Source organism: Pleurodeles waltl, chromosome 1_2, assembly GCF_031143425.1.
Source record: "Pleurodeles waltl isolate 20211129_DDA chromosome 1_2, aPleWal1.hap1.20221129, whole genome shotgun sequence".
In the NCBI taxonomy this organism is placed as follows: Eukaryota; Metazoa; Chordata; class Amphibia; order Caudata; family Salamandridae; genus Pleurodeles; species Pleurodeles waltl.
In genome coordinates this window covers 731,510,567-731,524,191 of record NC_090437.1, presented here as the reverse complement: position 1 = coordinate 731,524,191, position 13,625 = coordinate 731,510,567, and the positions used below count along the sequence as shown (strand labels likewise).

The window sequence follows — 13,625 nt, the reverse complement described above, 5'->3', positions numbered from 1 at the left end:
ATGAAACATGTTGGCTATTGAATTATATGGTCTTTGCAATCAAAGAACAAATTAACTGATATTATATGCCTAAAAAAGTTTGAACTTTCGGAGTTCTTCTGGTTATGCTACTAATTGTTAAGAATGCCCTGATACATACTTCTCCATATTGCATGCAACCTTTCCTGAATTTTTAAAGGCTGGTGAAATTTAGATCAAACAACAAAGAATTACAGAACACTTTGTAACGTTTATTTGTAAAAGACTGGGGCATGGTGTCAAAACTCTCCCAAGAGTATGCAACCGTGGTGGCTGCATTTTTGTATTTTATCCAATAGGGGACTTTTTTCCTATGAAGGCTCCTGCGAGTCATCAAATTGGAGTAACAGCCCACATTGAGCCCGTCACCTGGGCTCTGAGACTGGTGCTTTTCACAGCTGGAGCTTTTGCAAATTGAAAATGTGTTGACTTCCAGAAATTTTATAAGGCAGTAAGTGAACTGTTTGAGCCAGATAAACCACCAGCCTTTATCAACACAGTTTGACGGAAAGTGGTCTGGAGCACCCATGGAATAACATTTAGTTATGTTTTTTTACATTTTGGTGCCATTTCTCATATTAAATGTCTCACTTTAAATAGCATGGCTTGTAAATGTTACGCTATATTCAACTATATTTTGGCTTGAATGTTACAGCACGTGTACTATATGCATTTCACTGAGGGCAGTCTTGATGCTTAAGCTGGCCATCACGGTTACTTTTAGGATTCCACAGATAGGCTAGTTTCAGAGTTGGCTTTGTGAGCTCGGTCACAGCTTTCCTCAAGACTATACCCTCTCATCCCCTGACCCCCAGCTTAACAATTCACTTTGCTATACTTAGTTGCTAGGGTATTTCTGGCATTCGACTTTCATTATCTAATTTCAAAGATTGGCTGCTGCAGATCTAGTTGAAAGTCAATGTTGTTCAAGAATATGGGCTGGTGAACATTTATTTAACAGGGCTTGACGTTCTGAATTTGGAACTGAAGAGGTGAAATGTCAGGACGTAAGATTAAAAACTAGTGAAAAATATATTTGCTCAATAGGAAATACTGAGGTCAGTCATGCGGGATCATCTTGATTCAGGTTATTGGGGAAAACAAGGATGAAATGACAAAGTTGTTGAGCCTTTGATCATAGATCTTCTGAATATGATGAGTACATAAATTGTTCAAGTGTAAGTAAGAAATTGTAGCAGAATCAAGTTTACTATTACATATTGAAAATCAAGGCCAGTAGCGAGAATGCATGCTGCCCACCTGTGCTCTGAAAAAACAGGAGTGTGCAGTCTTCAGTTCAGAAAAGCCTATCACGGTCTGTTGTGTAGGATTAAAGAACCATTTAAATGCACCAGGAGAAGCAGGTATGTAGACCAAAAATGCTGTGTAAGCCAGACACCAAATAAATAAACCATAGATTTTTTGTTATCAACATTTGTTATAAATAAACCCCCAGTTGCCACGACACTATTGGACTGCTACTGCTCATTAGAAAATATGAGTAGGGTGTTATACTTCATGATTACTGGGATGGCTTCATATTCAAAAAAGATAAACTTACATCTCCATTTAGTCAGGAGGGCATCAATGTCCATAAGAGATGTTAGAAGCTGGAATGGAACCTGAAATCGGGGCTCCTCCCTGAAATAAATGAACATGGGATGCGTATCCTTGTGAAACATTTATGAGGGCAGTAATAGTTAGTTACATTTATGAGGGAAGTAATTTATAGTTAGATACAAGTATTTATATGTAATTTTTTCCAGTCTATGTACATTTTGGAATTGTATCAAATATGAAACATTGTGAAAGGCTATTGAGTCTGCATATATCTCACTGGACCGGCAAGATTCAAAGCATATCGATGTCTCTCTGTGATTGGTCACTCTTTGCTCATAGGCAGTGATTCCATGTCCCATTCATATCATTTGTTACTCTGTACTATTTCCTAACACACTTTTCTGATTTGTTGGTCTTTTAGTGGGTATTCGTTGCTTACTTCACTGGAATTTCTGCAACAGTTCTGCATTTTACTTACAACGTTTTCGCTTAGAGTACCATAGTACGATAGCTGAGCAGTATATCAGTGAGGTAATGCTACAGATTTTTAGTTATGATGGAAATGCCATCTTTGTATTAATTCCTTCATGCATGGCACTGGCGAATAGATGCAGTAGTTGGCAGAGAAAATATATGGAATAAGTTAACGGGTTACCATGGGTTTTCACTCATGATTGCAGCAGGTTGCTACATACAATGGGAAGATAGTATTGTTATATAATCACTAATGCTGGTCTTGGTTGCTGTATTTAGACGTTAGCTATAAATTTTGTCCTACGTGTACATGGGATAGACAACCCCTTCTGTGTTATGAACAAATTCACTGTGCTATTGACACAGGAATATAGAAAGGACACATTGCACAAGGTTTAGAAATCAGGCCAACATTTTAAGGCACTACTGTTATAATCTGTACATCTAATAACCACAGCCAACAAGACGTTCAGTCCCACTGTATGTATAGTCAGAACAATACAAATGTTGACTGCTCCTCTGAAGATAAAGGAGCAGCGCAAGACTATATCTCCTGGTGTACTCCCACTGCCATCTACATTACAATGCTTTAGCCTACAACGTCTGACTCTTCCTCTTACCTACTTTTCAGTATCTGTGTATTGTGCAACAGTCTTTGATTTTTCCTCTGACCTTTCTCTTCTAAGTAGATATGGATTCCCCAGGGAAATGGGAGAAGTTTTTGGCAGAGAAAATCTGAGAGTCTTAATCTCTCTGTCCACTCAGTGTTCACAGTGTCACAATGGAGGCAGCTCTAGTCAGAGGAGGGAGAAGCGAATTCTATGCAGCTACAAAGTCTCACTCCGCCTTCCCAAAACTAGAATGCTAACCAGAATCCAAGCTTGCAAAAACACCTCCCTCCTACTTCTGTCCATGTTTGTCATTGATCTCTGTGGCCAGGTACAGAGCATTAACTGTCAAACATAGAAAGCAGAAACTGAGAGGAGTGAGAATCTACCTAACGTGGTGGAGTGTTTTGAAGCTAATATACTGCCCGGCAAACTGTATTGATCATTAAAGTCCCACTCCCGTAATATTGGGCCTCAACTTTGAATCACATCAATAATGCAGAAACTACTCTTTAATGGCCAGTGTAGACCGCTGCAGTTGACTACAAGTCAATATTAAATGAGTTCTGATTTTAATTGGACAAAAACGCTTTCTCTAAAACATTTATTGTAAAGCAATTACACAAGGATAGAACCAAAGAAATTATAACCATGCTCGATACTGTGCTCAGTTTTTGCATTAATATGTGGAAATAAGCACAGAAGATGTACGTTTCACTCAGTTCAGCTTCAGATAAAATTCCATAGTATATGAGAAAAACATTTTGGAATGTGGTTTGAGATGAGATATATAAATACTCTGATATGTGGATCTTTTTTCATTAAATATTTAAAACGTATCCTCACCGGCCGAGCCTTACTGTTTTCCAAACTTAGATAAGACTGAAGATTTGGCCACTAATAGTGCCTCTGCTATATATTACCACATTCTGGCATCCCCTCTCTCGTTCACCTTCACTCATCTTATGCCCTCCGCAAACTACAGCAAATGAGAATAATATATAGACTGTGCAAGTTTCACCACATATCTGAAGCAAGTAGAAACTTTCACTAGTCCTGATTTCGCAGATTTCTACTGAAGCTGATGCGTAACTCCAACCGATCCTTCTGTTACATTGTTTCTGACTTCACCAGAGAGAAATTCGCTCCCTGCTGCAATTTTATAATACTCTAGTCTGAACTAAACCTGCTCTTGATAGTTCCCACTTTAAAATGGCCCACAATGAAGGTAGCATGCTCAGCCCTAACCATGGAACAGCCTTCCTCCATCTCTGCTTTAAATCTCCAGTCACTAGCTTTTTTAAAAAATGCTTGCCTTTTAGGAAAGTACCACAAACAAATTATTTTATTAAGTACTCTTTTTTTAATAGACCTTTTCCTTCCTAACAGGTCCAAACCCCATGATACATGCAAGCACATTTTAACTCTACTAATACCCTTTAAATCAATTAAAACTAAAATCATGATATCTTGAAATGTTTTTATCAGTCAAATATGTGTGCCCAGTGAGCAAACAAGGCTAATTTAAGAGTGTCTCAAGGCTAAGTGAAAGGTGTGCTGGGATACAGCATGGAACACAAATTCACTCACTTGGAGCTTGTTGCCCTCCCTTGCTACTTTAGAGAGATGTTTCCTGTTTTGCTGTTGTAAAAGGGGGTAGTTATTATGGTCTCTATTCTGAGGTCCTTTATGTAGCTTATTTATGGTAATCCAGTTACAACTTTGAACTCGGCACACTCTTTACTTATTTGAGTACAAACTTGGAGGCCCAGTCACATTCTGGCTTGGCATAGGCCTTCAAGATGGATGTTAATAGAGCGATGTCCATAACCTATAGTTACTAAGTTACATGTATTTTGAAATCTAGTTTAACAAATTACAGTAATACATTGCTAATATTTAGAATATACCATTGACCGTTATACACCCTTTCAATGCCCAGTCTCACTTCTTCATTGCAAGTGACGCCTTTATGTCCAGTGTGAATTTGGAGGTAATCTGAACAAGAACTGTAATTGTAGGTTTACCTGTAAAAGTAGATCATCAAGGCTCCCTTTAGGGCATTGTAGGACAACCGTCTGTCTCCTGTAACACAATAATATTTTATAATGCGTCCCATTAAATTGGCAACATTGTTTGTTTTGGAATCAAAAGGTTTTTGAGTTTTCATGGAAATTGATGGTAATGTAAACAAGGCTAACCACTTTTAATTAATTTTGCAACAGCTTGCATCCAGCTACCACAGCTTAAGTCAGACATTTCTTTTTCGACCATTCATGAGTCTTGTATGTAAACCTAAGGTATGTAATGTGCTGATGAATTTCAGGTTTACTGAACCTCTCAGGGAACGGTGAACCTCATTAACCTTATAAACAATCTGCTCTGCAGCTATTATAATGCTGGTTCAGTGAGAATATGGTAAACCCTATATCCTTTGTATTCCGTTACAGCTTTAGATAGCCTGTTAATTAAGTAGAATATCTGGTATTCTCAATCTTATTTCCCAGTGCCTCCAATGTTAGCTAGAGAGATTGTGATTTTCCCACTATCCCACAGTCTTGTAAAACAGCTGTGTCATCCAGATTCAACAAGTAACCTAGCAACAAAGCCACTTCTACTGTATGTATCTTATGTAAAAATATGGTCACAAATCCACACATAACTCCTAAGAAACAAGATCATCAGAACACTCTTTAACTTGAAATGCATTCAGTATTTTGAGTGCCGCCTGGGTTTCACAAGAACAAAAATATCCCATAACACATTTCACAATAAGCCATAAGAACATGGATGCAACAAACTGAAGAACATTTTGTCCAACATCAGCTAGGTTAAAATGTGGTGTTTGTTTTATTCTGGAGTTCACCATGCCCACAGAGACCTGACTTTACGTAAACATTTGTTAAAGGGGACCCTCATTTAGAAAAAAATACTTTCTTTTAATGTTGTTCATCCAGCGCCACATGGCAAGTAGTATTGTAGCCAAGCACATGGCCTAAATAGATTCAGTGAATAACATAATGTTATCAATGAAATTCCACCTGTTACTTAAGAGAAAGTCCCGATTTTTCAAGATTGCTATTGTATGGGAGTCCACTTAAACATTGGGAAAGCCACCCACCATTGCCTTTAAATGTCTGTGTTTTCTGTTGCTGCATGAATGTAAACTTTTTGATTTGGGAATCAATAAGTGCAAATTGCTTCAAAGCAAAAAATGAATATGGTTATTTATGAGTAGTTTCGTCAGCGGTGAAACCATAAATGTGGAACATGCTCTTATGACTTTTGATAAATTGAAGCCCTATTATGAAGTTCTATTTAAGCATAGTGATACACATCAGACGTAATAAGTTGACAAGAACATCCACTAGCATTTCATTTCATTTAATGAACAGCACCGAGATTACCAATCTTTAAAATTTAGAGCGTAATGCCAAATTCCTCTGTGGCCATAAATCGGATGTGATCTGGTTTTAAAGTAAGTCAAAACCATTATTAAACGTAGAAAAAATTAAATCCGTGGGCCTTTATGTAGAACCAGGATTGCATCTGTTTCTTGGCTCAAACGCCTATCATTCTTTAGGTCTCCTCCTCAGATTGTTAAAATGCTGTTGTAGTACTGTGAACATAGTTGCAGTTCGATTTTTTTCGATTGATTTATTCTCTTCATATTGTAAGCCTATCATACTAATGGAGTTGCCACATTTTCTGCAAATCTAATGGTTTATGTTTTTATGGTGAGATGGTCTGCATTGTGTTCTTATATTTGGCATTATTGATGCATAAAGAACGATCATATGAAAGGGGATCTCTACAGACATTTGCTTAGTCTCCAGTAGAGGATTATTTTCTTATCATTATATGGATTGCACGTTACTGTTTTACAGCTAAACCTATATTTAGTTACTTTTGATTTATTTGAATGAAAATTTTGTATTGCACCTAGTAAGGAATTGCTTTCCTTCAGAAAATATATCTCTTTAAAACTTGTAATGTCAATCTAATATTTTCTATACTTTTGCGCTGTATGCACCTGCGGAATTTTCAATTTGTCTAGTTGTTGTGAATTTAATGTTTGTGTAAATGAACAGGAACCAAGTAGAAAGTAGCCGAAGTGTTGGAGTGTTTATGTTAAACAGAATAAGATGGTTGACTTTAAATAAAACAGTAGCTTCTTGTGAGCGTAATGGTATTTGTTCATGCTTCCTCATTTATCACCGATTGCTACACAAAGCTGACACAGAAAGTTTAATCCTGGGATCCCAAATTATAGTTACGTTTGTGGTTAATTGTTTTTAGGGTGGGGATTGGTTTGTTGTTTTCTTCATGAATGTCGGTGTCCTAATAGTTTGAAAATATAAACGTTTTATACTTTGTCTGCAGAATGTACCTTTTCCAAGAAGATGTTCATGACGTTTTTCATCGAATAGTGCTGTGAAAACCTCTTTTTGTTTTTGAATCTCTGCCATCATTTCTTCTTTCTCTTCTGACTCTGGTTTGTCCTTTGGCAAAAAAATGAGAGCTGGTTATGTTCACATTTCTATTTCTGGATTATCGACTTGAGATCTAGTCAGTAAAATCTCTCAAAACAGAAACGGACAAACATTTAACATCAGACATACATCCTCATCCTCATTTATGCCTTCTGTTCGATCCTTTGTTAGTTGTGATATACATTTGGGAGTGAATTACATGTGTAAAGGTATGGAAAAAATAATATTTCAAGTGCTAACAAAAGAATCACTCAGCCTCACAGAATCTAGGGCTAATCTTTGATGACTAGATTTAAAGATCATTTGTGGAAAAGGGGATCTTGTTGAAATCCCTTGGGGCACTCCTCCCTATATACACCATCGCCTCTTCAGTCATTGAACAGTCCATGTTGAGATTTCACTTCTGAATTGTCAGCAACTTAAGGCTACCTTGCTTTTATGAAAAATATTTTGTTTGCCTTTATCTAACTTTTTTTGATGAACAACGTTTGATCAAATCATGTTGTGTTTGTCTAATATTCCTTATTGTATTGTATCTATTCAAGCAAGTACCCATTTTTTCCTTTGTTTTTATTTCTACTTGAGTGCAGTAATGTCTCACAATCAGCAGCTCCAGAATGTATGACTATATATGGCCCTGTCCGCACTCTTCAATCATGCAGCATTTTCAATTTTTCCAGTTGGACTCTTTAGAGGTACATCATACATAGCTTATTTAACTGCCCCAATCAAAAGTCTTCCTGTTCCGAGATGCCCTTGGGGTACATTACTGCTTTCCAGTGAGATTTTAAACTATCTACCCCTTTCCCCAGTATGGATGATCAGTCAGTGACACTTCCTTTTTGAGTGTTCTGGCCTCCTGCTTTTTAGTGGTGAATTTCTCTGCACAGTCGTTTCTCCTTGTGTTCAGATACCCAATGCACATCTAAATTGTAGATTCCTTGATAGATGGTGATCCTTCAAAGAATATTGTGCTTGTAAGTTTACAAATGTTTTGATAACCATGTTTTTCCACACATTTCCTTGATATTCTTATGTGGTCACATCCTTTGAATCCTCAAAGTACCCTGACTTCCAGGAAGTGGGACTCCGTCCATAGTGGTGCTGTGCATGTACATTTTCCCTTCTAACCCATTCCTCCTATGACTCTTTTTCATAATTTTACTACTAAGTTCGTAGGTGATGAGAGACTATTCTTATTCTATAAAGCATCTCTGCAGCGATTTCCACTATTTGCAGATCTCCCTAATCTAAGAGGTGGTTCATGTTGATATGTGAAGGCTTACACATTGACAATTATTATGTGAACAGTTATGTAGTATGTTTAGTAACACTATCCATATCTCTAAGGGTCTGTTTCACATGATTTTCAGTCCTAATCTGGGTGCCCATTTCCATATTAATGTTCAAATCATTCTGGCAAACTTATTAAAGGACCATACTGTTAGACCTGACATGCCTTAGGGTGGTCACGCCTAACTTTTTGCCTGCCTCCCTCCACTTTTTGGACCCTGCTTTGCTGGCTTTTAGACTCTGCGCACATTACCACTGCTAACCAGTGCTAAAGTGCATATGCTCTCTCCCTTTTTAAACATGGTAACTTTGGATCATACCTGATTGGACTATTTAATTTACTTATAAGTCCCTAGTAATGTGCACTATATATGCCTAGGGCCTGTAGATTAAATGCTACTAGTAGACCTGCAGCACTGGTTGTGCCACCCACTTAAGTAGCCCCCGTAACCTTGTCTCAGGCTTGCCATTGCAATGCCTGTGTGTGCAGTTTCACTGCCACTTCGACTTGGCATTTAAAAGTACTTGCCAAGCTTAGAACTCCCCTTTTTCTACATATAAGTCACCCCTAATGTGTGCCCTAGGTAACCCCTAGAGCAGGGTGCTGTGTAGGTAAAAGGCAGGACATGTACCTGTGTAGTTATATGTCCTGGTAGTGTAAAACTCCTAAATTCGTTTTTACACTACTGTGAGGCCTGCTCTCTTCATAGGCTAACATTGGGGCTGCCCTCATACATTGTTGAAGTGGCAGCTGCTGATCTGAAAGGAGCAGGACGATCATATTTAGTATGGCCAGAATGGTAATACAAAATCCTGCTGACTGGTGAAGTCGGATTTAATATTACTATTCTAGAAATGCTACTTTTAGAAAGTGAGCATTTCTTTGCACTTAAATCTTTCTGTGCCTTACAATCCACGTCTGGCTGGGCTTGGTTGACAGCTCCTTGTGCATTCACTCAGACACACCCCAAACACAGGGTACTCAGCCTCATCTGCATTTTGAATGGGTCTTCCTGGGCTGGGAGGGTGGAGGGCCTGCTCTCACACAAAGGACTGCCACACCCCCTACTGGGACCCTGGCAGACAGGATTGAACTGAAAGGGGACCTGGTGCACTTCTTAGCCACTCTTTGAAGTCTCCCCCACTTCAAAGGCACATTTGGGTATAAAACAGGGCCTCTGCCCTACCTCATCAGACACATGCTGGAGAAGAAACCTGAACCAGAAACTGCATCCTGCCAAGAAGAACTGCCTGGCTGCTCAAAGGACTCACCTGTCTGCTTTCTACAAAGGACTGCTGCCTTGCTGTTGGCCTGCTGCCTTGCTGAACTCTTGTCTGGCTGCGAAAGTGCTCTCCAAGGGCTTGGATAGAGCTTGCCTCCTGTTCCCTGAAGTCTCAGGACCAAAAAGACTTTTCTTTTTCACTTGGACGCTTCGTGCGACAAAATTTTTGACGCACAGCTTGTTCTGCAGCAAGAAAAATGCCGCACACCGACGCTGATCGACGCGACGCCTTCGGGATGACCGGAACTTCGACGCATGCCCTCGCAAGGACAACGCCGCCCGACCTCCAGAGGAGAAATCGACGCGACGCCTGAAGTGAGAGCAAAACTTCGACGTGCAGCCCCGCAGAACGACGCGCAGCTGGAAAACAAGCAGGAGAATCCACGCACAGACCCGGGACATCTGGTAATCAAAGCGATCCACAGAAAGAGACTGTTCGCGCGCCGGAAAATGACGCACGACTTCCCCGCGTGAAAAATAACGACTCAAGTCCATGTGTGCTGGGGAGAAATCAACGCACACACCATTTTCCACGTACCTCTTCTTCTGTGGCCCTCTGAGGAGATTTTCCACTCCAAACCAGGTACTTTGTGCTTGAAAGAGACTTTGTTTGCTTTTTAAAGACTTAAGACACTTTATATCACTTTGCAGTGATATCTCTACAAATTCACATTGCAACTTTATTCGTTTTGACCTACAATTATCCTGATAAATATTATATATTTTTCTAAACACTGTGTGGTGTATTTTGTGGTGCTATATGGTGGTATTGTATGATTTATTGCACAAATACTTTACACATTGCCTTCTAAGTTAAGCCTGACTGCTCGTGCCAAGCTACCAGAGGGTGGGCACAGGCTAATTTTGGATTGTGTGTGACTTACCCTGACTAGAGTGAGGGTTCTTGCTTGGACAGAGGGTAACCTGACTGCCAACCAAAAATCCTATTTCTAACATTGGTGATCAGCGGTGAGGATAGGACTTGTATGTGTGCAGTGACATACAGTAGCTAAGTATTTTACTACCTACCCACAGTTGAAGGTCAACTTGATTTTTATCTCTTTTTGCAAATTCGTTTTTCCTGACAATTTTCAAAAACTATATCCGCACTCAACATGTCTCTGACTGGGTCTCAAATAGGAGACTTTGACCTAGTCCTGTTGGATACATATACGGTCAAACAGCTAAGAGGGTTCTGCAGGGCAATGAGGGTACCCACCCAAGGGGCCTCCAAAAAGGAGGACTTTCAAGTGGCGCTGAGGGCCTGGGCAGAAGCCCATTTAGAAGAGGGTGATGAGGAAGAGGAGCCAGAAAATGGCCCCTCAGAGGATTTGTTGCTATCTGTGGATGATATTACCACTGCAATTGTGCCCCCTTCCAGACCAGGGAGCAGTGTCTCTGTGCAAAGCCTGACTGCAGAGGAAAGGAGAGAGGAAAGGGAGTTCCAATTGTAAATGGCAGAACTGAAAATTGAGGCTCAACAAGAGGAAAGAAGGGCAGAGAGAGAAGACAAGCAAGCTGAGGCTGAAAGAGCAGCCAAACAGATTCAAGATGAAGCTGAAAGGGCAGCCAAACAGGTGGAAGCTGAAAGAGCTTTGGCTGAAAAGAAACTATTATTGGCTCATGAACTGAGTCTCAAGGAGCTGGAGATCAAGGCAAGACAGTCTGAATCCAGCAATACTGGTGGCAGCATACAGACATGACCTGCGGGAGAAAAGAAGCTTCGTATACCCAAAAATGTGGTGCCCAGTTTTGTGGTGGGAGATGACATAGATAAATGGTTAGCCTCTTATGAAGTTGCACTAAGGGCTCATGAGGTTCCTGTAGGGCAATGGGGGGTAGCTATGTGGGGTTATGTGCCACCATTGGGGAGGGACACACTTCTCACATTGCATCAACCTGATCAAAACACATACCCACTTCAGAAAGCCACTTTACTTGCCAAGTTTGGGCTGACCCCTGAGGGATACCGTCAGAGGTTCAGGGACAGCACCAAACAAACATGGGTAGATTTGTTTGACTTTTCCAGTAAGGCACTGAATGGATCGGTGCGGGGCAACAAAGTAGATAATTATAAAGGGCTATATGACTTGATTCTGAGAGAGCATATACTCAATGTTACCTATACAGAGTTGCACCAGCACTTGGTAGATAGTAAGCTGACTGATCCCAGGAAGCTTGCTGAGGAGGCGGACCACTGGGTTAGCACCAGAGTGTCCAAAAAGGTACCTGGGGGGGATGCCCACAAAGGTGGTCAGGGTTCCCAACAGAAGAAAGAGGGGGGAGATAAACTTACAGATAAGTAACTCTCAAAAGGCCCCCAAAATAATTCCCAGTGAGGGGTTGGCAACCATTCCTTCTCCAGATTTGGGAAAAAGCCAGGGACATATGATAGGTCAGGGAAATCCAACCCCAAATGTATGGAGTGTTACCAGTATGGTCACTATAAAGGCGACCCCCAGTGCTCCAAAAGAGCACCGTCCACTACTGGACAGACACCTGGGTTGACTAGTGTAGCGCTTGGGGGGGAGATGGACCCAGATAGCTTTGGGGAGCAGGTAGAGATTTCCCTAGTGTCCCTGGGAGAAAGAGAAATGATGCCCAAAGCCCACATGCCCCGAAATACTTCCAAGTACAGGCAGTGGGTCACCATTAATGAGCAGAAGGTGGAGGCTCTGCGTGACACAGGAGCCAGTATGACTACTATCCAGAGTCAGCTGGTGTCAACAGAGCAGATAGTCCCTAATACATTCCACTAGGTCATAGTCGCTGACAATCGTGAGAGTCACCTACCGGTTGCTCTGGTTCCCTTTGAGTGGGGGGGGGGTCTCTGGTACTCAGAAAGTAGCTGTGAGTCCTGCCATGCCTGTAGATTGTCTGTAAGGCAATGATCTTGAGCATACTGCTTGGAAAGAAGTAGAGCTCAGATCTCACCTGGAGATGTTAGGGTTACCTGAGTGGGTCTGCATGACCACACGGTCCATGGCTGCCCGGGAAGGGAGTCAAGGGCGTCTGGAGCCTGAAAAGATGGCCCAGACAGCTGCCAAAGAGGGGGGCCAGGGGCCCGGGAAACCCGCCTCCAATGTTCCCCCGGTGGTAGACGAGGCCCCTGAGGAAGAGGAGGCCCCTGAGCCAACCGGGGAGGACATAGCTGCCCTGGGTAACCTACCTGAACTTGCTGGCTGGCAAGTAGAGGGGGGGCCAACCAGGGAAGCATTCTGCAAGGCGCAGAAAGAATACCCCACCCTTGAGGGTCTGAGGAAGCAGGCCACAGACCACGCAGCAGGTGACGCCTCTGGCGGTCACCATATTTACTGGGAGAATGATCTCCTTTACAGTGAGCGTAGGATTCAAGGTCCTGGGGCACACCGTGTGCTGGTGGTCCCCCAGTGTTACCGGAAATTCCTACTAGGCCTGGCTCACGACATTCCCCTGGCAGGACACCTGGGCCAAGACAAGACCTTTTACAGGCTTAACACCCACTTTCATTGGCCCAGAATGAGGAAAGCCTCAGATAACTTCTGCAGAGCTTGCCCCACCTGCCAGGCTAGTGGGAAGGCAGGGAAATGGCTTAAATCTCCCCTGCTCCCACTCCCAGTCGTTGGCACCCCCTTTGAAAGGGTGGGCATCGACATTGTTGGTCCCTTGGACCCAAAAACTGCCGTGGGCAACAGGTTTATCCTGGTTTTGGTGGACCATGCCACCCGCTATCCAGAGGCAATCCCTATGAGAACAGTGACTGCAAAGGTGGTGACCCGAGCCCTGTTGGGAATATTTACCCGTGTGGGATTCCCTAAGGAGGTCGTGTCTGACAGGGGCACAAACTTCATGTCTGCATACATGAAGACCCTGTGGGATGAGTGTGGGGTGACCTACCGGTTTACCACCCCTTATCA

General features: G+C 41.8%; 1 protein-coding gene across 1 annotated transcript in view; it reads right to left on the bottom strand.

Annotated features, from left to right (window-relative positions):
- The window catches only part of TDO2 (tryptophan 2,3-dioxygenase), a 169,119-nt gene that overhangs the window by 23,987 nt on the left and 131,507 nt on the right, over positions 1 to 13,625 (bottom strand). The window contains exons 8-10 of the mRNA XM_069243128.1: positions 7,051 to 7,162; positions 4,688 to 4,745; positions 1,580 to 1,659 (exon numbers count right to left, since the gene is read on the bottom strand). Coding sequence (XP_069099229.1) covers positions 1,580 to 1,659; positions 4,688 to 4,745; positions 7,051 to 7,162 — 250 coding nt within the window. The remainder of the gene's footprint in view (positions 1 to 1,579; positions 1,660 to 4,687; positions 4,746 to 7,050; positions 7,163 to 13,625) is intronic.